The sequence below is a fragment of the Oryctolagus cuniculus genome, chromosome 6, assembly GCF_964237555.1.
Source record: "Oryctolagus cuniculus chromosome 6, mOryCun1.1, whole genome shotgun sequence".
Classification (NCBI taxonomy): domain Eukaryota; kingdom Metazoa; phylum Chordata; class Mammalia; order Lagomorpha; family Leporidae; genus Oryctolagus; species Oryctolagus cuniculus.
Window position 1 is genome coordinate 3459816 of NC_091437.1, and position 25557 is coordinate 3485372.

The following is a 25557-nucleotide window of genomic DNA, read 5'->3' on the forward strand; positions in this document are numbered from 1 at the left end:
GTTCCCATCTCTGGTTTACCTCCCAAATCCCACAGCAGGCAGGACCATGGTCAGGCTAAAAGCCAGGAGCCAGTGGGCTCCCACATGGATGGCAATGATCCAGCTACTTGGGCCATGACCTGCTGCCTCCCAGGTTGCATTAGCAGGAAGCTGGAATTGGGAGCAGAGCCACGACTCAAACCCTGGGACTCAGATGTGGGATGTGGGCATCCTGATAAAGGGGGCCAGGCACCTGGCCAAGGGGCCCTGAACATTTGCAATTTGATGGCTGTTCTGAGCTGCCAGCACCTCATCCAGCCATTGCTGATTGGTTCCTGCTTTTGACCAGGCCTAGCCTGTCAGAGACTCTTTTGAGCACCCACCCACACACACACACACACACACACACATACACAACTTCCCTATGTAACACAAGCATCATGTTAAGCCACTGCTCATTGGTTCCTGGCTGAACCAATCACTTTTGGGCTCTGCCAACTCCTGGATTGGCTCACATTGTATGCTTCATTAGCATAACCTTGATCAACACATGAGCCTCCTCCTTTAGAAACATAAAAACCTCTAGTCTAACCACCCCCAAGAGACCCCCTCCTGCCCTTCTAGCTCTGCTCATTCTTTGTCCACGTGCCTCTTGCTTTGTGGTCAGGAGACAAAGAACACAGCCAACAGGAGAAGCTGTAACACAGACGCAGACCACACTCCTCCATGACCTTGCAGGAAGGAGAGGCTGCGACCCAGAGAGCTGCCTCACGTGGGGCTGTGACGCAGAAGCTGCGTTGCAGACTCCTGCTACAGTCCCCAGCGGCACCTTGCCTGCTCTGCCAAAGGCTCACCCTGAATCTCGTTTTAATCCTATGCTCAGGATCAAAAACATAAGACACGTCTCAAAGTTCAGGTTCTGAATTCAGCTCCTTGGTCGGGACCTTGGCGCCAAGCAGGATTGGGAAACTGGACCAGGAAGAAAGTTCCTGCCCCTCCACGCTGTCCTCACCATGACAAGGTGCCTTCAGGGGGCCCCGCCTTAGCCAAGAAGGCAAGAGGAAAAGTTCCCACCTGGAAACCTCATGCACACACGTGTCCACCTGGAGAGCCCACCACACCCCAAAGACACGGCCCTCACCTGCAACACAGAAACAGGAGGAAGCAGGCATCCCCACACCGGCACCAAGGGCAGCACCACCACAGCCACCCAGGCCCAGCCGAGGCCCCAGCTGCAGCACTGCCCTGTGGCTTGGTCAGGAAGCACCTCAGGCTCTTCGAGGCCACACCCTGCAAATCTGGGCCCGCGGGCTCCCTGGCCTACCCCTCTCAGACTCTGCTCAAAAAGGGCTCCGGGCCCACTGTGACATCTGCTGGCACCAGCCTCCAGCTCTGACCTGGGGGACCCCAGCTTCAAGCAGGGGTAAGGCAGCATCTCCTGGGGCAGACAGACCACCAGGCCTGGGCCCACACCCCTAGTGTTCAGGTAAAGAAGAACCACCTGGAACAGAACCGTCCTGGATGGTGCCAGGTGGCAACACTTTGAAGTAACTGTGTTAAATAATTTGCAAGTGTTCCTTTAAGTTGCAAAATATTTACATCTGGGGCAACATGCAGTTTCTGTGATTTCAAATAGGTTCTACCTGTACATGAGGCTGTGCAGTCAGCTCCACTGGCTGTCATGTTATTACAGTGCCAAGGCACTATTAACAGTCACATTGAAGAGAAACCAGGAGATTAACCCTAGGAGAGCGATTCAGAACTCATGGAGCACTTTCCTAATCTTCTCTTTCCTACTAAAAAAAGTGTGAAAAGCAACCCCTCCGGTTTTTAGGAATAGGAATGGAATATGGAAGTGAAGCACTTCAGTCCTCGGTCTGTGCCCGAGAAAGGAAAAGCAGAGAAAGGAAACACATGGTGTCACAATGCAGTCTGTTCAGATGCAGCGTCTGCCCGCCCGGCTCGCCCATCTCCTGCACTCTGCGAACTTCTATGCCAAACAGGTTACTCCAGTGTCAGGCCCGGGACTGCTCCATCAGCACATACCTCCACCGGTCAGACAAACTTCCACCTTTAGAAACTCCTGGACACGGCCCCTCCTAAGCCGGCAGGGGAGAGACTGCAGTACTCCTGGATGAACCTGGGGAGCAGAGGCTGCAGCTCAGGAGCTGTGCCAGTGCAGAATCCGGCGAGCAGCCGCCACGTTTCCTGGAAACGAGACACAGACTTCTGCTACTGCTCCTGCGACACCAGGAATCATTAAGACTCCAAGCCCCAGAAGTGCCCCTCTAGGGTCCACAGCACAGAGAGACAGAAATGCCAAGTTGTTTCAGCAGAAAGTCACAGATCATTAAATTAATTCCCAATGCGACAGGGCAGTGAACTAAACACTTACCCTCCTGGCATCTGGTTACCGCTGGCCACTTTTCACAGAAAGTCTTCCTTCCCACCTCTTAGAAGGGCTGGCGGTTCAAGGTCACTGTTTGGAAATTCAACACAGAGCGGATGCCAGCCAGAACCATCCTTACCTGACACACACGTGGGGAAGTGGGGGTGAAGCGGAGGTGGGGGGAGCCCAGGTGGCTCTCAAGCTCTGCTGAGAGCCTGAACCAGCAGGGGAGTAGTTCACCTCGAACCTGGGACCCCAGGAATCAGGATCTCTGTGGTCAGTCATTTCCAAGGCTCCCCCACTGTGCATGCAGGAGTCAGCACCACAGGGTGAGGGGGAGGGCGAGCGTGGGAGGGTCAGAGTTGGAAGAGCCAGCCGGTGAGGCTGCCTGGCCCTGCTGTGACCCCCGCAGTGAACTTGCAAAGAGCTGCCCCGGCGCCTCCTCCACCTGCGCAGTGACCTCGTCCAGGGCAGCCCACAGCTCCCTGCTACCCCCACTCCACCACCCGGGCACCACCTGGGGTGCCGACAGCTGACCTCATGACAACCTGCTTGGTGCCCCAGCTCGGACAGAGCCCGGGTAGCCTCAGCCAGCCAAGGAGTTTCCAGGGCCCTTACTCCTCCTCTTTAACCACCACTGTGAGTTCCCAACCATAAACACACACCAAGGAGTCAATTATTGGTTTGTGGGCCTTTGAGGCAGTTGGTTCTCAAATTAACTTAATGAGCTGTGAACTCCACTAAAGTGATTTCTTTCCCCAGGAGTGGTGCTGGTCTGCACAAGAAAAAAACAACATCTAGGGCTTAGCAGCGGGACAAGAAAACAAAACAAAACAAAGTGCAATCATTTGCAAGTAAAGTAACATTTTCAAACATGAGAACATTATTACATTCAAAATTTTGACTTCCCTATATTAGGAGAGATTCGAACTGACATCTTTAGTACTTTAAAATATAACGCATTTTATTTCATTTTTATTTTATTTTATTTTATTTTATTTTTTTGAGAGAGAGAGAGACGAATAGAGAGAGAGAGAGATCTACTTGCTGGTTCACTCTCCAAATGCAAAGCCAAAGCTGGGTCAAGGACTAGAGCCTGGAGCCTGTGACTGGCTCCCTGTCTCCTCCCACATGTGGCAGGAACCCAATTCCTTGAGGAATCACCACTGTCCCCTCCAAGGTGCATTTTAGCAGGAGGCTGGAGTTAGGGATGGAGTGTTGAGGTCGATTCGTTCTGAGAGGAGTTGCGTGGTGGGGGCGGAGAGGTGCAGAGTCACCACACAGACCCTGGGAGTCGGGTGAAAGCAGCCAGAGGGGAGCAGCCTGCAGACTCGTTTATTTCAGTTGGTACAGCAGCTTAAATAGCCAAGGCAGCCAATCCGGTCAAGGGACGGTTTATGCCCTATCCAATCACAGCCTGTTGCCAGGCAGTGTCCGAAGCCATCCAATCATAGCCTGTTGCCAGGCAGGTTCCGTTGCCATGTGGTTTCCAAAGCCATCCAATCACAGCCTGTTGCCAGGTGGGATTCAAAGCCATTCCTGAGTAACTGACTCTCCCTTGCCAGCGGCCATCTTGGCATGGCCTTCTCATTCCACCATATTTCCCCCTTTTCATTTATTTTTGAGCAACGGGAGGCATGATTCTTGGCCATACCATTGTTGACCCCGTTTCCATGTGGTCTCCGTACGTGGCTGTGCCTGTCTTAGGTTGTCCCCCAGGGGATCTTACCCGTCATTGACTAACCAGCTCTCAAAACTGGAGACCACAGGATTGCTTGCTCAGATTGGGGTAGGAATGAGGAACAATGGTAATCAGAAATGGCATGACCGCACACAGGCTGTGGGCCATTTGAGTGGCTGACCAGAGCTAAGTGGGGTATAAAACAGTAGTGGATGAGGCTATGGGCAGTTTCTAAGGGTCGGATGATAGGGCAGGTGCGTCAGCTAACAAGGCAGGCTCTCAGTCTTGTTCAGCTGGTTCTGGTTGGCTGTCAGTTGCAGGCTTGATGTTTCTGGCTGGTACCCAAATGGGCTGTCCTTCATTTGCATTCTCTGGAAAGACACAAGCATATCCTCGGCCCTTGGTTAGCCCAAGCCTTTTTACAGGTGTTGGAATCCAGGGCCTGAATTCTGTGTCCACTTGGAGGTTAAAGGCAAACATGTGGGTGGGATGGGGTCCAGCGGCTGCCCTGAGAGCCTGGGGTGCCCGGGGACTGCCACAAATGTGGGAATCTTCACTGGATGTGGGTGGGATAACCTCGCTTGGGTTATTGCCTCAACGTCGCCTAAGTTCATTCCACAAGTATTTGGCGGGGGGCTGACTTGGCATTGCTGCGCTGTGTGCTACATTGTTTGCTGTCATGTCATCTGTCTGAGCTCTCTCTCCCCAAGTCATCAACTGTTGCCCGTGAGGCAGCGGCCTGGAGCGACAGGCTCTTACCACTCACAGACTCACTGTGTTTGGTAATTTGTGCAGGCTTCTGAGGGGGGGTATCTTTCCCGCATTTGAGCACTGAAGAGCGGTGCACCACACCAGCTCTAGCCAAAGGAAAGACACCCACAGCACTGCTGCCATAACAAAACAAATTCCCAGCACCTCAGCGGCTGATGGCACTATGCAGGGGTTCCCTATGTTAGACGAACAGACAGTGGTGTGTCAGGTCGTATGTATGTCCTGTGCTTAGTGGGGGACTTCCTTGATTCGTTAGGTCAAGGCCGTAGGCCCACACGTTGTCTCCGGAGCGTCACCTCTCTCGAGTGAGGGAAGATGACTTGGTTCCGAATTCTGGGATGATCAGTCCCTTATGTGAATTTGCCAGGTGAACTGAAAGTAAAAGGAGGAGCCGAGAAGCAGCGTACGCTTCTGGGCAGTGTGTGCTAATCTGGGGTCACTTAGACCAAGGACAAGGACAAGGAAAGGGCTTAGTAGGGGGTTCTGTGCTCACCCTCACAGAACCCAACAGCACACAAAACACCAAGGGGCCTACTTGCCGAAATCAAGGAGGGACCTCGCTGAGTCCAACACGCTGTCTCTCTCTCAGTCACGCTGGCGCACCAGATACTGAGGTTGATGTGTTCTGAGAGGAGGAGCGTGATGGGGGCAAGAGGTGCAGAGTCGCCACACAGACCCCGGGAGTCGAGTGAAAGTGGGCCAGAGGCCAGCAGCCCGCAGACTCGTTTATTTCAGTTGGTATAGCAGCTTAAATAGCCAAGGCAGCCAATCCGGTCAAGGGGTGGTCTATGCTCCAACCAATCACAGCCTGTTGCCAGGCAGTTTCCAAAGTCAACCAATCACAGCCTGTTGCCAGTCAGGCTCTGCTGCCATGTGGTTTCCAAAGCCATCCAATCACAGCCTGTTGCCAGGTGGGTTTCGAAGCCATTCCTGAGTAACTGACTCTCCCTTGCCAGCGGCCATCTTAGCATGGTCTTCTCATTTTACCACAACAGGTGACACTGAACCCAGGTGCACTAATGAGAACACAGCACCTTCACTGTGAGGCCAAACATATGCCCACCTCCTGTGATGGGGTGTGTTCTGCTGATGCTGTACCACTAAGCACTTACAGTCTATGCTGGGGGTGGGCGCTGTAGCACAGCAGGCAAGCTGCCCCTTGACACACCTGCATCCCAGATCGGAGTGCCTAGGATCGCGTCCCCGCCCTGCTTCTGGTCCAGCCTCCTGCTAATGTGCACCCTGGGAGGCAGCAGACGATGGCTCAAGTACCTGGGTCACATGAAAGGATTTGCTGGCTCTTGGCTTCAGCCTGACCCAGCCCTTGGGAAGCGAACCAGTGAGAGGAGCTCTCTGTCTCTCTGTCTCACTGCCTCTCAAAAACGAACCAAATAACTTTAAAGAAAAAAAAAGAATATAAAAGGGGTGGTGCTAAAGATGTAAAAGCACCTGTTTCCAACCCCAAACTTTCGATAGCTAAGCTCTAGCAGATACATTTGCGTCATGCAATGCTTGGCGTGAGGGAACACCACGGTCGGGCAACCATGCACCTGCTACACACGTGTGGTTTGTGGTGCCTCAGTAGGCAGTCTCCTCCCAACACAGGGTGCTTTAGAACATGTCATGTCAGGTTTCTATCTCAGCAGTGAGCAAAACCAGACATCCACAAGACGCAAGAGGACGACTGCTATGTAATAAATCACCCCCAAACTGAATGGTTTAAGCAGCACATGGACCGCAAACAGCGTCTGAGAGTCAGCATCCAGGAGCAGCAGGTAAAGCTGATCGGGGCTGGCTCCGGGGTGCCCATGAAGTCACAAGGGTCCATCGGCCAGGGCTGTGGCCCACTGAGACCCAACAGGGCTGGCGAGGGGCCTCTGCTCCCCACCACACAGGCCTCCCAGCTGTCAGGTCAGCCAGCATTCCACAGGGCAAGTGGTGTGTGAGAGGTGTGCAGCCACGGGGCCGTCTGACCACTCAGGTGCAGGACCACTCAGTGCCCCCACTTTGGAAGAGGAGGAGGATCACAGAGCTGACGGCCATCGCTTACGCCACAGTGACCAACAGGTGTCAACAGAACGACTGAGTGTTCATGTCAGGAGAATTCCCAAGGAAACTGCTCACGGGGAGTCCCATTGACAAAGGAAAATAACCACCTATTTTATCAACAACGGACAGACCTGCTGTAAAAATGGAAACAATGACTTTCACCAAAAAAATCCTCTACAAGAAGTTCATGACAAATGAACATTATAGAAAAAAAAAAAAACTATGCGTGGACTTTAAATTTTTTGTACCAAAATCTCTTTTAACTCCACTTTCCCTGAACTTCTGAAGTCCCCTCGTGTCACTGTCCTCTGCTTGGCAGGTGCATAAGCGAAGGGACAGGGAGACAGTCAGTCCTCATCAAGGGGGAGGGCAGAGCATGGCGCCCAGCTCTGCAGCCTTCCTGGGGGCCGTCATCCTCAGGGCATCCATCCAGAAAACAAGCCTTTAAACCCTGCCTGGAGCTGGGGACAATCAGAATCGAGGGGTGCACACGGCTGTCACAGCACAGCCCGCAGTACACCTGCCAGGAGCAGGAGCCCCAGCCCCACCGCGACAGTTCCACCTCTTCCTGCATGGAATAGTCACTGTTATTTTAAAAAACAAGTTTTCCCCAATGGAGGTAAAACACAAAAACAGGGGCCGGTGCTGCGGTATAGTGGGTAAAACCACTGCCCGCAGTGCCTGCACCCCTATAGATGCCAGGTCACGTCTTGGCTGCTCTTGCTTTCATTCTAGCTCCCGCTAACACACCTGGGAAAGCAGTGGAAGATGCCCTAAGTGCCTGAGGCCCTGCACCCTCATAGGAGACTCGGATGAAGCTCCTGGCTCTTGGCCTCAGATTGGCCCAGCTCCAGCCGTTGCGGCCTTTTAGGGAGTGAACCAGGAGATGGAAGATTTCATTCTCAGCCTTTCCCTGTCTGTCCCTTCTGCTCTCTCCCTCTCTCTCTAGCTCCACCTTTCAAATAAATAAATAAATCTTCAAAACACACACACACAAAAAAAATTTTTCTCATAAGAAAATGGTCTTCCTTACATCTCCCAGCAGGCGATGCGGGGAGGGCCCTCACCCTCCACGGTGAACAGCTCCAGGGATCCTTCCCTCACTGCCGGCCCATCTGCGTGACCCACTCAGAACCCGGTGAGTGTTCACAGAACGAGACCGGACGTCACAGGTCTGAGCACGGTGGCTTTACCTGGCTCGGGCGTCTTCTGGAAGGAAGCAGCTAAGGAAGCCTGCCCTTAACAGAAAGTCAGTCTGGCGGCAGCACTTGACTAGAGACAGGGGGCGAGAGCTTAGCCCCCGGGAGAGGCAGTCTCTGACGGACTCAGGCACAGGAGGCGTCTGGGCAGAGCCCTGAAGGGAGGGGAAGCCGGGCGGTTGGGGCCGGGTGGGGGGAGCGTTCTAAGCAGAAGACACAGCAGGTGCTGAGGCCCGAGGCAGAATCAGGCTACACGTGTAGAAGCACAGACGTTCCCCCTGATGACTTCGTGAATCTGAAGCGATCTGCTTCATTTATTGTCTCTAAAGAATTCTCTTCAAGAACCAACCTAAGTGCCTTCACGTGTCAAGCAGCCAGCCCAGCCCATGAACACCGTTTGGAGGGCAAGTTTCTCTAGAAAACAGACACCCTCCAAGGAGCACGTCTGAATCCAGCCTCCGTGGCTCAGGCGCGTCACAGAAAACGAGACGCCGGCTGCAGGCAGAATCGCAGTTAGGCAAAGCAGTGTCCCCGAGAAGGAGCCGAGGCACACGGGTTTGGGGGTGTGAGCAGTCCACAAACAGAAACTGAGCTCCAAGCCAAACCCCCCAACTCACCAGTGTCCATCAGCAGCCCCCGCAGCACAGCTGTGACCACCACTGCCGGTCAGCTCTCTGGCTGTCCTGCCCACAGGCCACCACCTCTGCCAGGAACATTTGCCTGCATGTCACCCCCATGCAGGCCACACATCCCTCCCTCGGAGCACTCCCCTCCTGCTCCATCCGATTCCCTGGGGCACACCCCTGGGTCACTGCAGCGGCTGCCATTCCTCCTCAGAGCCGTGTGCTCACCGTCCTGGCTGCCACCAAGTCATATGCTCCACCAACAGGGACTGTATCTGTCGGCTTCAAGGCTGCACCCAGGGAGCCCAGCACCGTGCCGGCACCCACAAGTTCTCCAAATGCAACTGTTCAATGAACGAATCCCTAAAACATCCTTAGAATCTCTTTTCCTCCCCTCCCCTGCCACCGCTGAATCCCAGCTGTCGCCACCTCTCAGTCACGTTTCAGATTCCCGGCTCCCCAAGCTCCCACCCAGTCTGCAGAGGCTCCCACCAGGGCTCACCTCTGCTTGACACACCATGGCCTAGGCACCCTTTCTGCTTCCCAGCAGCACCCACTGAAGCCAGCCGGATTTCCCCGCGGCCTCCCCTGGGCAGCCCCTCTCCTGCACAGCAACAGCCACTTACCCTTGAAGGTCAAGTTCAAGACACAACTGCCCCGTCTCTCACCCACTCAGGATCACACTGCCAGCCTTGTCTGGGTGAGCTGCTCCCTTACAATTTCACACACGTTCATCCGTGTCCCCCTCACAGCCCGAATGGCGTCCAGGGAAGGAGTCAACACCTACCGAACACCAGCGGAAGCCATGTGCGACCCCAGACACAAACACCTGGGCCCTGGCAGGGCTGTCAGAGCTGCCCCTGACTCCACCGGCTCGTTTTTCTTTACGGGCAGCTTTTCATTACACACGAGCTACTCTGTGAAGTTGTCCTCATAAAGGAAATGACACGTTAAAAAACAAAACTGACGGTGTCATTAAGTCAAATGCTCCTGAAGCCACAGAAGTCCAACAGCGTCGCTCTCCTCCCCTTCCAGATCTTCCTGCAGGCTGTGGGAAACAGGACACGTCCTTGCTTCTCCTGGGCCCTGTCTGTCCACTCTGTGAGCAGAACTGCAGAGCCACACGCCGTCCTCATGGGACGTGGGCATAGAGAAGGGGACGGTGGCACTGCACCCAGGCTTGCACCCTCGCCCCTGACCCCCAGCCACCTCAGGCACATCCGCCAGACTCAGGCACCTGCAAGGAGCTCACCGGCTCCAAGTGAGGCTTGCCCAGAATGTGTACCTGACACGCTCACCACTCACCTTGCACTCAGGGAGCTGCCCCTCCCAGCGTGCTCTCCTCAGTTCTGGAGGCTTTTCTGAGATGCTGTACAGCCACAGACACCACAACGCACGGGCCGAACCTCTGCTAAGCGCTACCAAATCACACACCTTTCTAAGCAGCCAAGTCCTTTCTTCTGCCTAGAAACCCAACGCAACAGAACACAAGAAATGTGGCTGAATGGCCCCAGGCTGTGTCAACAAACGGTCCACGGATGAGAGACCAGCTGGAATGAGAGCCACACTCTCACAGCAGCACCAGCGAGGCCTTGAACACAACCGTGAGCCAGCAGGCTCCTGCTCGCGACTCCCAGGTGCGCATGCTCAGAACACGGGCAACACGGCCACGCTCTGGGAAGAACGGGGCGGGGGTGCGCTTTGTTGTTGCTTTACTTCCCCATCTGCAGGCAGAAAGCTCAAAGTTCTCTACCCACTGTGCCTGTGTCATGTCCTCCAGCCTCTCCATGCTGATGCTGCCTGTCCACATCCCAGGGCCAAGGTCACCAAGGACAAGTGACCACAAGCTGGCTTGGTGCTGAGGATCGGGGGTGAAACCGTGGGGCAGAAGAGTGAGCGGCTGACAGAAGCAGCAGTGACGAGCAGGAGCGAGTCCGTGGGAACAACAGCGCGGAGTCAAGGTGCTCTCTAAACGCCATGCCCTGCGGCCCGCACCGCTGCTGGGTTCGCCCAGGGTTTGAGTCTTCGGACTTGAGAAAACCACAATGCAGACAAGCCTGGAGAGCTTCTCCCTCACCTGCTTCCACACCACTAAGGTCTGCTGCAGTCGTCCTCAGTCCAGCCCACCAAGCCGGGGCTGCTCCCCAGGCGCCGACCTGCAAACCTGCCGGGAACCCTAGGAGCAGCCGCAAGGGAAGCCGTGGGGAGGGTGTGTGGCACTCGTCCCCAGGAGGAGGCACACACGCGGCACTGCTCGGAACCAGTCTGCAGCAGTTCCTCAACATGTCCAAGACAACAGATAAAAACCACATACAAGCGCCAGCCCTGTGGCACAGCAGGTAAAGCCACCACCTGCAGCACCAGCATCCCATATGGGCACCAGTTCAAGCCCTGGCCGCTCCACTTCCGATCCAGCTCCCTGCTAATGGCCTGGAAAAGCAGCAGGACATGGCTCGTGTGCTTGGGCCCCTGCCACCCAAGTGGGAGATCCAGATGAAGCTCCTGGCCCCTGGCCTTGGCCTGGTCCAGCCCTAGCCATTACAGCCACCTGGGGAGTAAACCAGAAGATGGCAAATGGATCTCTCGATCTCTCTCTCTCTCTGTATGTGTCTCCTTTTCTCTGTAACTCAAACAAATAAATTTAGAAAAAAACACACAACCATTTAAATGATACCAATTTTCTAACATCTTCACCTGTCCAAACTACCAAAGCACTGTGCCCTCATCCAATCTTCCACCAAGTGATCCGCAGAGGAGCCGCGAGAGCCACAGGCGAGTCCTCCACAGAGCAGAACTCCAGCGCTCAAAGCTCCTGCACAGGGTTTGGGATCTAAAAGGCCAGAGCACGGTTTCAAGCCACAAAGGTAAAGGCGGCAGCAAGGCCAGAAGAGCCCTTCCCAAGTGCCTCCCCTTAGGCATGGAGCAGCACGCGTGCCTGGCGCTCCAGGGTCCCGATTCGGCAGAGGGTAAAGCAGACACTGCCCTCGGGAAGTCTGCAGGAAGCTTTTCTCAGAATACTCCAAGTTTCTAACTAGGCGCGTTTGCCGAATTACACACACCTACCTCATCCAGGAGCTAGGGAAAACAGACCAGGTGCATAGAGTCAGTCAGGGGGAGAGCACCCTGCAGGGTCCAAGAGCAAACCAGGAGCAGACCCTCACGCTCTCATCTGGACACCAAGAACAGTGTCTTTTCAACAAATGCAGAAACCCACCTACCCACAAAAGGAGCCTGGATCCTGGACCTGAACGTAGGAGACATGGGTGTCAGTCTCTGTTCTTTGAGTTAAGCAGTGAGTTCTCACAGGAGACCCTCAAAGCACAAGAAACAAAATAGAAAAAGATAACTCGGCTTCATCAAAATTAAAAAACTTCGAAAAGACGCCATCAAGAAAGTAAAGAGCCAGCCCACAGCACGGGAGAAGAGATCTGACAGGAGACTTGTGTACGGAGTGCATCTGAGAACTCTCCCACTCAGGCATCAGCCAATGCCCACCCTTGAAAAGTGGCAAGGCCTCCCAGCGGCCACTTCTCCCATGACCTCCAAGTGGGCTCCACCCCTGCAGCCCTCTGCGGAAAGTGCAGGTCAAAGTGCAGACCCCACCTCAACTTCACCACCAGAGAACCGTGCTCACCAAAAAGGCAACCGCAAAATGTGGCGTCCTATCATTGCGGTCAGAGTCCATGCTGCATGCTTCCACCGTGGAAGACCATCTGGCCACTCCTCAAGCTGTAAAACCTCGTGGCCCAGCAATTCCACGCTGTGGTACACACACGCACAAGAGAAATCAAAACAGACGCCCGGGGCCAGCCTTGTGGCGTAGCAGGTTAAGCCACTGCCTGTGATGCCGGCATCCCACATGGGCACTGGCTCAAGTTCTTGCTGCTCTCTTCTGATCTGGCTCCCTGCTAATGCGCCTAGGAAAACCATGGTAAGATGGCCCATGTGCTTGGAACCCTGACACCCAGGTGGGAGACCCAGAAGTAGCTCCTAGCTCTGGCCAGGCCTAGCCCCGGCCATTGCCATGACAGAGAGGGAGAGACAGAGAAAGAGAGAGATCTTCCATCTGCTGGGTCCCTTCCTAAATGGCTGCAACAATCAAGACTGGGCCAGGTTGAAATTGGGAGCCAGGAACTCCATCCGCGTCTCCCACAGTGGCAGGAACACAAGTCCTTGGGGCAGCTTCTACTGCCCCCAGGTGCATTAGCAAAGTTAGATTGGAAGCAGAGCAGCTGGGACTAGAAACAGCACTCAAGACACAGGATGCTGGCATCCAAAGCAGCAGCTTAACCCACTGCCCAACAGCACCTGCCCCAGCAGTTAAGTACAACAGTCAAATAGTGAAAACACTGAGAGTGAACCAGCGGATGGAAGATTCCCTTTCTCTCTCTACCTCTGCCTCTAACTCTGCCTTTCAAATAAATAAATCTTTAAAAAAGTGAAAACATTCTGAAGTATACCAACTGATGAATAAATATAGTACATCCATACAGTGGAATATTATTCAATAACAGAAATGCACAAAGCACTAATCCATGGAACACTGTGAGAGCAGAAAACATGAAGCTGGGTGAAGGAAGACGGTCACAGAACACCACGTGTCATCGCGTCCACTGACATGAAATGCGGAAGAGCCAGTCTACAGACACAGACTAGCGCTGCCTAGGGGTGTGGACAGCGAGTGACCACAAATGGCATGGGATCTCTTTCTGGACAAAAAAGTTCTAAAATCGATTGCGGTGATGCTGGCACAACCCTGGGAATATACGACAATGCACTGAGTCAGGTACTGTCCATGCGTGAATTGTGTGCTGTGTGATTTATATCTCAACGAAGCTGCTTTAAAAAGAAATAAATAATAAATTGAGACATCCAGCAGGTGCACTCCATGTACCCAGGAAGTGAAAGGCTGGGCTGTGTCTGTTCCCCTGTTCATCAGCTCCGGTCACAGGGCAGTGCCTTTTCTGATTCAGATTAAGGCACCAAGCAGCTCCCATCCACTGGCACCTGCTACTCCTGAGGGGCAGGGCTTGACTGGGGATCCTACCCTCCCTCTCCCCAGAGTTCCCGTACCCAGCAGCAGCAGCTGCTGCCACTTGCCAGGGACAGAGCCTCAGGATGAGGGGCCAAGCCCACCCACCCTGACTTCACAGGCGAGGCTGCAGACTCGGAGACGGGGACCTGGCCCCACTTACAGAACCAGCAAGCGAGAGACTGACCTGGACCTAAAGCCTCCTCCCCCGCCCCACCCTGCCAGGGCACAGCGGGCAGGAAGCACAGACACCTCTGTGCGTGTCCGGGCCCAGGGGTCCTCAGCTCCCAGCCAGGAACCCCAGCTTTCAGAGCTCTGCCTGCTGCAGCTGAGACTTCACAGGATGAGGGCAGGGTAGGGGGTGGGACATGCAGGACCCAGAGACAGGAGGAGGCAGCTCCACCTCACTGGGGAGGAGGAGGGAGAAGGACAGAAAGGAGATGGGAGCTGGAGGGGCAGGGCCGCCCCCTGGGGGTTTCACCCTGGGCACAGCAGCGGAGCCACTGCAGAATCCAGGTAGAGTCAGAGACCCCTCCAGACAGAGTCGGGGGTTACAGGGCAGCAGGGGCCACTGGAGACCCAAGGCTGCTGCCCACCATCCAGCTGAGAACTGGGGAGGGCCTGGACCAGGCAGGAGCAAGGAGAAGCAATGCATTTGGGTAAATTTGGGAGGGGGCTGGGAACAGGGAATTCGGAGACCTAGAAGGACATGGAGACTGAGCCCAGGCATCAGGGAGAAGCAGCCCCACAGACACTGTGGCTCCTCATCCTGGCTAAGATGTGGGGAAAGCACTAGTGGGGAGCCTCCCCCCCCGCCAGAGACTGTTCCTGCACAGCCCTTTCCTTCCACGGGGCTAGCTCATTCTGGAACCTTCTGTCACCGTCTGCTGTAGCCTGAGGAAGGCAGAGACAGGAGACTCACAGACCTTCATGTCACTGGCCTGGACCCTTCCTTGCCCTCCAGATTTCCCGATGGGTGACCTTGCAATGGGATCTCTAACGGGGGACCAGAGCATCTTAACTGACAGAGCCGGCGTGGCACGGCTCACCCAGCAGAGTACAGGGAAAGAACCAGGTCTGGGGGGAAGGGGTAGTGCCGGCAGCTCCGGCATCCAGCGTGACACGGCCTGTAAGGAATCAGAAGCACAGACCAGGTAACAGGAAGGCAGCCAGGCCTAAACCTGCAGCCGAGGCATTCCAGCATCCTAGGTAGCAGAGGCAGGGTGAGCAGGAGCAGAGCTGGAACAGGGAGCTCTCTCTCCTCCAGACATAGCAATCTGACGGAGGGGCCTCTAGCCGCAAATATGGAACACCACCCAGACCCACCCCCGCCAAACAGCTGGGGGTGCCCTGAGCAGGGGGAGGGGACATCTGAGAGTCAGCAGCACAGGACAAGTCCCCAAACCGAGCAGGAATCCTGAGACTGAAGAATGAACTCGGAACCTCCACACAGGAATGGAAGAATTCACTGGCAGAAGGGCTTCGGGATGGGGCGGACGAGATTTGCAGGAGGATTTCCTGCGCAGGGCAGCAGGAGGCAGGACTCTGCACATGGACGAATCAGCAGGGAGCCGGTGCAGGCCTGTGCCACAGCGTTCCTTTATGGGGTCCTGCTTGTCTTCCCGACCTTACCAGAAAGACTTGCGATAGCGCTTCCGGTTTACAGTGGTGTCGGTGTCGATCAGTACCCTTGTGAGATAGGGGTCAGAACACAGGGCAAGGGCAAGGTGGCGCCACTGTGTTAGCTGTACCACTAGGGGACCGGTATCCCAAGCTGGGATATTCAGAAAAACCCATCCGTGAGAAGCAGAGAACACACCGATGGCCAGCACATATTCAGCACCTCTTGCCCTTTTACTTTTCGCAGCTCCTCACGACCCTCCCCCGAGGCAGGTATCACGGCTCTCAGCTCACAGAGGCAGGGACTGAGGCTGGCTCGGGGGCCTGAGGCACTGCTCAGCTGTGGTGCCAATGATGATGGGGCAGACCAGGCAGTGAGCATGCGGGGAGACACCAGGTGGCCTCAGCACCCCACTTCAGAGCCTGGCTCAGGCACAAGTAGCAGCAGCAAACACGGGGAGAAAAGCCACGCGGTAGATAGCAGAGGGTCTGAGCTGGCTTCTCAAGGCTGGGTCTGCACAAAGGCCAAGGCCTGACCCCATCTCACTCCCTGTGCTCTGCATAAAATGTCTTCTGACCACCCTCTGGAACCCGGCCGCAGGGCATCGCCCAGAACCCGGCCCGTCTCCGCCATCTGACCTTCTCCTGCTGTCCCATGGCCAACAGCCGCCCTGCCTGCCATTCCCTGCCGTCCCGATCTCTCTTGCCTGTCAGTCTCCCGCTGGCAGCTGGCCCCGGGAGAGCCGGCAGAGGAGCGCTCGCAGTCACAAGAGTGTTCGGTTACGACAGATGGCACTGGGAAGAAAGGCCGTTCACTTAAAGACAAAGAACAAACAGGAAATACACACAGGCTCCGAGGGCTCAGGAATGCAAGCCGCACTGGGAACGGCAAGACAAGCTTTCTGAGTCACAAAGGAAACCGACCGGTTCTCGAACTTAGCACACCAGCAACCCACGTCCACGACCTGGGAAGACAGGTGCCAGCTTCATCACTCAGGACACTGGGACACCACGCAAAGGGCAGCCAGTCCTTACAGCCCAGGTGGCTGAGCAGGAGCCACACAGGGGAGATGTGCACGGGGCAAACACAGCAGGAAGCCCACCGAAGCTTCAGTCTCAGAGGCAGGAGGGGCACAGCCACCCCTCAGACACACACACTGCACGTGGGAATGGGAACCCCAGTGTTTAACTCAAGCACTTAGTCTTTCCCGTGAGGCCTTCCGGCAGCTTCCAGAGTAAACTGGGAGGGGAAACCAGGTCACAAACACAGCGCTGGGCCTGACGGTGAAACCCACCCTGGAAAGCACCTGTTCTCACCCTGCCAAGCGTACAGGAGACAAGGCAGGGAAGTCGTGAAAGTGTGAGCATCTTTTACCACTCACCAAAGATGCCCTTCTCCAGAAGGTTCCAGAAGACTCCCAGGCTGGGAGGCCAGTTACAGTCAGAAGCCAGGGACCCGGGAGCTGCTGGGCCAGACGGGCGGTGCATACCGTGAGTCAGCTCTTCATGTGCAGCGTGGCCACCGCGTCAATGCATTGTCCAAGCCACCCGACCCCATCCCCACCAACACAAAAATGAGTGCCTGGGCCACAGACTCTCCCCAGCAAGAGTCCCTTTGTTCAGGGGCTTTCCTGGTAAAAACAAAATGGCAAAGAAACCTGCTTCTCCTCGCTGGAGATTTCCGGGATGCCTCCTAAGCGGCAGCACACCCTTCATTCCCCAGCTCGGACGACGGCTGAGAAGCATCTGTTGCAGCAGGGACACAGCTCAGGCTGCCGGGTCGCAGCAGCAGCTCACGGGTGAGCGCAGACGTAACACCTGCCATGCAGCAGCTGCTGGGACAGGCTCAGCCAAAGGCTCCCTAGCAGCCGGGCTCTTGACTTGAGTCTTAAAGAACGGGTGTGGGGAGGGGGAGAGAGAAGCGTGCCCCCGTCAGGGGGAATCCTGCACACAGACTTGCAAGAGCACTTGGAATGCATGAGAAGGGGAGAAGTCACCGGCAGACCGGTGCTGGGTCCGAGAGCGAGGCCAGGCTTTGCCCGTGGACGGGAAGCAGCCACCACAGAGGAAGGGAAGGATGAGGAGAGGGGAGAACAAAGCCAACATTCCCGGGTACTCGCCACATGCAGACACCGCACACCCACGAACTCCATCCAGCTCCATCTTCCAGGTGGGAGAACACGACTCGGGGACAAAGGCGTCCTCTGGAGGCCCTGCGGCGAGTAAGCGCTGAGTGGGCCCAAAACTCATGACCTGGAGGTCGGCTTCGCCACCTCAGTGCCCGGCCCCCATGGCAAGAACAGGACACGTGGATGGACACGGGCACCACCCCGGGCTCACTGAACCCGAGGGTAAACCTCACCACACCAGAGGCAGGAGGGGGAAACCAGAGGCCGTCCCGACGCACCCCTGCACTCGGGGTGGGGAAGCCAAGACCCAGGGGCGGAGGAGGCGGCCAGCAGAGGCATCCTGGCTCCCACAGGGAACATGGGGCTACACCTGGGCACAACCTGGTGGTTTAGAGCAGGGTAAGAGGAGGGAGCTCCTGGCATCTCCGGGGGCACCGAGGATCCCACCATCCAACAAGGACTGCCTGGCCCTATCATCTGGGACAAAACCTGGCACAGACCACTGAACAAAAGCCACATTTCCCACCTTGTTTGTGACTTAGTAAAAAGAAGCCACCGACTGCAGAGTTGAGCGGGCATCACCTCTGACTTCTGTCCCTGCCATGTAGACCTGGCCTTGGCCTTGTCACCACCCAGCGAGGACACAAGCACTGCGTGTGTCCCAGGCGCTGCACACTCACTCATGGGGCTGCAAACACTGCAGTCCACCCTCAGCCAAGAGCGTCCCCAGCCCCTGGAGAGAGACAGCCACAGACTGCGGGAGGTGACAAACAGTGCTTTCCCCTCCCACGTTTTTCACTCCTATTCAGCCATCCATGATGATATTTTCAAAAAAATTTTTTCAAGGAAAAGCAAAATTTCCTATAAACCTGGAATGGGTATAGTTTAAGCACTATTTCATTACCTACAGCCACAGCAAGGCCATCACATATGCTTTGAGAGCTGGATGGGGCGTGGAGGAGGGGCCAAGGTGACAGGGATGGAAGTGGAACGGCAGGATTACCACCTTCAACCTGTGCACGTGAGGCCTGACTCGGACCTCATATGTCTGATACCACAAGACACAGGAATTCACGTACACACTTAATGTAATCCACAAGCAACCAATCCTCTGAGACGGTCTCCTTAACAGTCCAAATGGAATGAAAATTACAATTCTTGGTATGTGAGATGCATATAATTTAAGTCCCCACCTTCTAATTGTTTTTCTGGTGTACCGAGAAGTTTCTGATCAAAGCAACAAAGCCAACTGGCAGTAGTCTCTCAGGAAGTCGGGCATGATGGGGTGAACGTATTTAATGGACTGGGTGAACTGCGCCGGACACCTCAACAGACTTAAAAGCCGTGAGTGAGGTGTCCGTCTGGCTGTCACATGCCTTGCGTTACTCTGGTTGACACATCCGGGAGAAACGAGCAGTCAGCGTTCAGCACATCACCACACTGGGGGCAAAAGGCTTGCAAAAACAAAAACACAAATCCACCCCGTACTTGCACCAGCACTTCTGAGGGCTAAACTGAACGATCAGAGCTTGTGGTGTGTTGCCCCTGAAGACCCTCTGCTACCAGAATGACAACCCGCAGGAGTGATATGAACCACACTGAAGTTCTGCTTCCTAAGAGATGGAAAAGAAAGACCCTTACCTGCTCCCTGCCCATTCCACCCTCCCCTCCCCCTGCCCCGCATGCAGAAGACCTAACAAAAGCTTCCCAGAACAAACATTACTCACAAAACCCACAGCAACCACAGCAGAAACGCTTGCTTGAATAAACAACAAAGGGCAGCAGGAGAGAACGAAGGCTCGCAGCGCACAGGCTCGGGTCGCCAGGCCTGGGACGGGGCTCAGACGGGGCTCAGACTGAGCGCCACCGAAAGGACTTCCTCCAAAGCAAGGCAAGAAGACACCCACTTGACGTGACATGGACCCAAGGACACTGTGTTTCATTTCTGTAGCTATTTTTAAAGGAAAATCATCCTCCACTTAATGATACTCATCTCACTCTATAAAATGCAAAAATGCTGTGTTCAGGTTGAAATGTCTTCCATGGAAACACAGATTTTTTTTTTTTTTTTTTGACAGGCAGAGTGGACAGTGAGAGAGAGAGACAGAGAGAAAGGTCTTCCTTTGCCGTTGGTTCACCCTCCAATGGCCGCCGCAGCCAGCGCGCTGCGGCCGGCGCACCGCGCTGATCCGATGGCAGGAGCCAGGAGCCAGGTGCTTTTCCTGGTCTCCCATGGGGTGCAGGGCCCAAGCACCTGGGCCATCCTCCACTGCACTCCCTGGCCACAGCAGAGGGCTGGCCTGGAAGAGGGGCAACCGGGACAGAATCCGGCGCCCCGACCGGGACTAGAACCCGGTGTGCCGGCGCCGCTAGGCGGAGGATTAGCCTAGTGAGCCGCGGCGCCGGCCCACAGATTTGTTTTTTAAAGGTGGTGGAAAACTTTGATCTAAGTTGCAAAAAAAATTACTTCATAACTAATTTTGTAATTTCTAATTTGACACAAACAAATCCCCAAAGGGTGTTTTTCAGAATGGCACCATACTTCCACCTCTGCTTACAATTAATGTCGCTCTAACTTGCAGAGCATTTTTCTAACAATAATACCAGCAAATTCTTAAGCAATCACCCCGGAATCGGTTCAATTCCTTCTATTAAGGGATGGATGTGTGAATAATTTTAAGGCAAAAGTAGTTGTCCTCTTCTCCTTTAAGAATAGGAAAATGGAGAAGGAAAAAGGGTCATCACGAAATAAACATCAGGACATATTTTTGAAAAACGTAAAGTGTTCCTTCCCAGTTCGGTTCCAGGGGAAAATGGGCTCTTTGATGTGACCTGCTTGCCTTTGTCTTCGGCAATGATCAAATTATCAAGGGTCTATCCCAACTCTGAAGTCATTGTTTACTTTTTCATTCCCAAAGCAGAAGTCAACTTTATCTAATTAATGCAATATACATTATTTGTCCCCTTGCACAACCTAGGAAGCTTAGGGGAAACACCAGCTATGTCCAGAACAATAACATCGCGTTGGTTCAGTGACTGAACACCATCTACTTTTTTTTTTTTTTTTTTTTGACAGGCAGAGTGGACAGAGAGAGAGAGAGAGAGAGACAGAGAGAAAGATCTTCCTTTGCCGTTGGTTCACCCTCCAATGGCCGCCGAGCTGCAGCCGGCGCACCGCGCTGATCCGATGGCAGGAGCCAGGTACTTATCCTGGTCTCCCATGGGGTGCAGGGCCCACTGCACTCCCTGGCCACAGCAGAGAGCTGGCCTGGAAGAGGGGCAACCGGGACAGAATCCGGCGCCCCGACCACTAGAACCCAGTGTGCCAGCGCTGCAAGGTGGAGGATTAGCCTAGTGAGCCGCGGCGCCGGCCACCATCTACTTTTTCATACACTACAGCATCGACAAAGACTCAAGCATATTTAATTCGTGTTCAACACATACACCCTTACAGCAGCAAGGCAGGTGCAGGCAGCATGGCTGGCTTCAGCAGACAACATCTGTGTTACACACGTGGCCATCAAAATAATCATGGTGTGCTTTTGTGACACGGAAAGAGGCCAAACCTGTTGTGAAATGATTACTTCCGACAAAACCCTTACTGGTTCATTACACTACGCTCCGTGTATCCAAAACAACAAGACGGTGAAGTAGCTGCCTTACGTCCACCCCGGTTCTTAAGCCATTTGTGAAAACCAGATAAGCTCCATCGGGTCATCAGAAATAACTGAGCCACTCCCTTTGCTCCCAGCCCAGGCTGCTCTGCCCCAGGCTGCGGCCGCTGCCCCTGGGCTTTTACCAGCACACAGGAAGCGCCCACCCCACGGGACTCCAGACTCCGGATGAACCCCGACTTGGCACTTCAGAAAGACTTCTTTGTTGCCTTTGTATCAGAGCATCAATTACCTTTTCCTAATTGCCCCCCCCCCACACACACACACACCCTCACAGGGAGCCTGCGTGGGAGGAGATCGGAATCCAGGGTGGGGGCTCAGTGCTGCCTCCAGTATTCGCCCAGCAGTCCAAAGGATACTCTGCATCCAAAGAAAACCGCGCATGGAAAGAAAATTGTGTATGGAAAGAAACCCCGCATGCAAAGAATACTGCTTATCCTGAAAACTAAGTTCTTCTCCCAGTTTCAAGGGAGCCAGGAGGCGGGTTGGAACACAAAGAAAATTGAAATTAGCAAAGAACACCAGGTCCCACCGACACGAGCTTGAGGCTCTGAGTGACTCTGGGTTATTGCAGTTTCCTAAAGGGAAGAGTTATCGGTCTCGCCGCTGTCATCGATGGCTTTTGTCCTGCTCCCCTGAATGACAGCTAGGAATTGAGGGTGGCAAGTGCTGAACGGCGCGCCTTGCCCCTCGGAGGTGGCCGGACCCCAAGGGGACCCTGCAGCCCTCGGCTCCCCAAGACTAGCTCTGTCCTCCTCAGCGCCCCTGTGACAAACCCAAGGGAGACCGAGAAAGCGGGCCGGGGTCTGCAGGTGACACCTCTCGTGCCAAGTCCCCACGGGGCTCACAGCACCAGCTAAGCCTTTTACGCCCCGCACAAGGGAACCCTGTTGCACCCAGGCCGCTCCGAGGGGCGTCGCGCGCGGGAAGGGAGCTCGGGGTTAGGTCCACCCAACTGCCAACCCGGGCCACGCAGTCACCGCGCGCGGGGGACGCGCCTCCACGCGGGACCTGGGTGCCTTCCCCAGCCACCCCACACCCCCCGGACAAGTCTGCCCACGGAGGTGAGGACGCGGGGCCTGAGCCCCAGGGTGAACACAGCCCACATTGTTCCGCGCCTCCAGCCAGAGCTGGGTCTCAGCAGGGAGCCGCATCGGCTCCCGGCCGGCTCCGAGCCGTCCCGTCCTCTCCAGGGGCCTCGGAGGGACCCCCACCGCGGCGTGCACGCTTACCTTGATGCCCTGCTGCTGCGACGTCAGAGTCAGCTTGGACTCGTCCAGGAGCAGAACCTCGCAGTAAAATTCCTCGGGAACCGCGCAGAAGCAGCCCATGTCGGCTGCGGCCGTCTCCGGCCAGGCGGCTCCCTGCGCTCAGGCGCGAAGCGTTCGCGGTCCGCGCTGCGGCCAGGGCGAGAAGGGGCAGCTCCCGGCAGGGCCGGGGCCGAGCCGCGCGGGCAGCGAGAAGCCAGAAGAGCGGAAGTCAGCACCGGGGACCGGGGTGAGCGTTCCGGCGGGTCAGCGCGGGGCAGGGTCAGCGGCGGGGCCAGCAGTCGGCGCCGGCCGACCTGGACGCGCAGGGCGGCGGCGCGACCCCGCGCATCCTGCGGATCCGCTCCTCCGAGGGCGGGGGCGCCGCGGCCCCTCCCGCAGTCCTGGGGAAGACAGAAGTCGCCGGGCAGTGGAGGGCGCCGGGGCGAGCGCGCGAGGCCGCCAGCACCCGGGAGCCCCTGAGGCCCGGGGACTGCCTCCCCTGCACCCGCAGCCCGGGCCGGTCCGCCCACCAGGAGCGTTCGCTCTCTTTTGTGCTTGGGGCGCCCACGACCCCTGCGCCAGGGGGGCAGCGGCAGCGGCGAGGTCGTGACTGCGCGCGCCCCGCCCGCAGGCGCCGCGAAGCCGGAAGGGGTCGCACGGGGCAGCGCGCTCCTTACCGGGACCGCGGAGAGGAGCTCAGCTCGTCGCGGGGTGCGGCTCCCGTGCGGGGGGCCCCGGCCTCACCGCCCGGGGCACGGGGGCAAGTTCCAGCTCTGCTGCCGGCGGCGGCGGGCGCTGCCTGCGCGCGGCGTCCGGGCGGCGCGGGCCGGGGTGCGCCGGGCGTGCCAGGCCGCGAGAGCGCCGACCCAAGTTCTCCCGGCAATGCGAGGGCGGCACCCGGGCGGGAGCAGCCCAGGGCCGGCGGGGCCCGCCCCAGACGTGCGCGGGAGACCGAGGAAACACGGCAGCAGCCTCCACGGCCGGTCTCAGCGGTGCGCGCGCCGCGCGGAGGTGGCCCCGGGCGTGGCGCGAAGGGCCCACCGGGCCGAGGGGCGGTCCCGGGCTCTCTGCGCCGGTTTCCCGGGAGACCGGGAAGCTGGCGCGAGGACCCGGGGCGCTCGGCGATCGCAGTCCCACGCCCTCCGCGCGGCGGGGACCGGCGGGCACAAAGGCTCCGGGCTGCAGTGACCCCTGGTGGGCCCTGGCGCCGCGCACAGGCAGCCGTGGCCGGGCGGCGGCGGCGGACGCCGGGGCCGGCGGCCCGGAGCAGGTGCAGCAGGCAGACCCCGGCCTCCTAGGCGCGTCTCCCTCCGAGTGAGGACCGTAGAGGGAAGGAAGGGTTCCGCCGCCAGGTACGGTGTTGAGTCCCAGCCAGCCCGCCAGGCAGCCGTCTGTAAACGTGGGCTGAAAACCTAGCACATTGGCATTTTGTTACAAACTTGCATGAACTTGACCTAAAATAAATATTTAAGAAAAAAAAATCCTGTTTTATTTTCCAAGAGCTCTGTGACTTCGAAGTGGGTTTTGACTTTCGGGTCCAATCCCGAGTCCAACTTGGCAAGGGTGGCCCGACTGACATCGGACACCGGGTTCCGACTGCCGCCCCGCCAGCGCCGGCCTGGCCTCTCCGAACGCCCGGCTCCGAAGGCCCCGGGAAGGGGACCGAGCAGACGCGCGCCCCATCCGCGCCCTATCCGCCTTGGCGTCCCGCAGATCCCGCAGCGACGGGGAAAAGGCCCGCGTGCGGTCCTGCGTTCCCAGTTCTGCGTGTCGCCGCCACCTGTTTCTGATCCTAACTCCTGGTTTGTTCTTTGCCTGCAGTGGCAATGGAGAGGTTGAGGGTTGGGGCTGGGGCAGGTCCCGCACACACCGCAGCCTTCTCGGACTTGCCTGATCAGGAACCCAAGAACAGAGCTTCACAAAATCAGCGCTTCCTAGAGAAAATGGGAGGATTCCACAAGGTTTCATAAAAACCGCTTTACTGAGGATAACTGTCACCCAATGAGCCGCACATGCTGAGTCTACTTTGGTAGGTTCTGACACCTGTATGAGTGGAGAAGTCGTCGCCGCAGCCAGGCCATGGGGTGGTCTCTGCACCACCACCACCCCTTCCTCACCACACCTCCTCTCCCAAGCAAACACAGGTCTGCCGCTGTCTGTCCCTCATGCACGGTCCACATTCTGTGGGGATCACACAGTGTCGGCCCCTCTTGGCAGAGTTCTTTGGATGGACCCACTTGTGCAGGTAAGTGGTTCCTCCACTGGTGTTCCATTGTACTCATGGGCACACGCCACAGCCTGTTCCTCTACTTGGGTGGGAGGGTTCTAGGTGTGACTATTGCAAACCAAGCTGCTGTGGATTACCTGGTTTGCTTGAGCTGCACACAGCACTGTCCACTTGATGCCTTACGTGACACGTACTGTCTGGCAGTTCTGGGGGCTGCAGGACCAGGGTGGCTGTGCCAGGGTCACGGTGCCAGCATGGTCTGTTTCTGGAAGGCGTCTTCCCGGCTTCAAGGCAGCCTCCTTCTTCCTGTGTGCTCTCGTGGCTCTCTCTGTGTATGTTTTCATCAGGACACCAGCCCCACGTTATCAGCCCACCCTCAGGATCTCATTAAACCTGTATTGCCTCCTTGTGGACCCTGTTACCAAGTACAGTCACATTGCGTGTGGCCTTCCACATAGGAACTTTGAGACAGGATTCAGTCTCCAGTGAGGATCCACCTCTATATGGACATGGACTTTCATTTCTCTTACAATAATTGAATTGTAATCAGAACATACACAGAGCAGCAGCAGGCGTTTGGACTCATGGCTAATATGCTACTTGGGACACCTCATCCCACTGGAGTGCCTGGGTAAAACTCCCACCCCTGCTCTGGACTCCACGTCCTGCTGGTGTGCACCCTGGGAGCCCCCGCACTCTCATGTGAGATCCACACTGGGTTCCTGGCTCCTGGCTTCAACGTGGTCAAGCCCCAGCTGTTGCATTTGAGGAGTAACCCAGTGAGTGGGAACTAGTGCTCTCTCTGCCTATCAAATAAATAAGATTTTCCAAAAAATATATACAAGTGGCAAATAAGCACACGAAAATATGCTCAAGACCATTAGACATTAGAAACATGCAAATGAGGCCGGCGCCGCGGCTCACTAGGCTAATC

General features: G+C 56.2%; 1 protein-coding gene across 3 annotated transcripts in view; it reads right to left on the bottom strand.

The window, feature by feature from the left end:
• EPB41L4A (erythrocyte membrane protein band 4.1 like 4A) overlaps positions 1-22629 on the bottom strand; it is a 216209-nt gene extending 193580 nt beyond the window's left edge. Inside the window, exon 1 of one of the 3 annotated variants that reach the window (XM_051834523.2) lies at positions 22379-22629. In XM_051834523.2, the coding sequence (XP_051690483.2) occupies positions 22379-22477 (99 nt within the window). In that variant the 5' untranslated portion in view covers positions 22478-22629. Of the gene's footprint in view, positions 1-16725; positions 16826-22378 lie in introns of those variants that run through there. The other 2 variants (XM_008248402.4, XM_051834525.2) reach the window with 2 other exon arrangements.
• Between the last annotated feature and the right edge of the window lie 2928 nt (positions 22630-25557).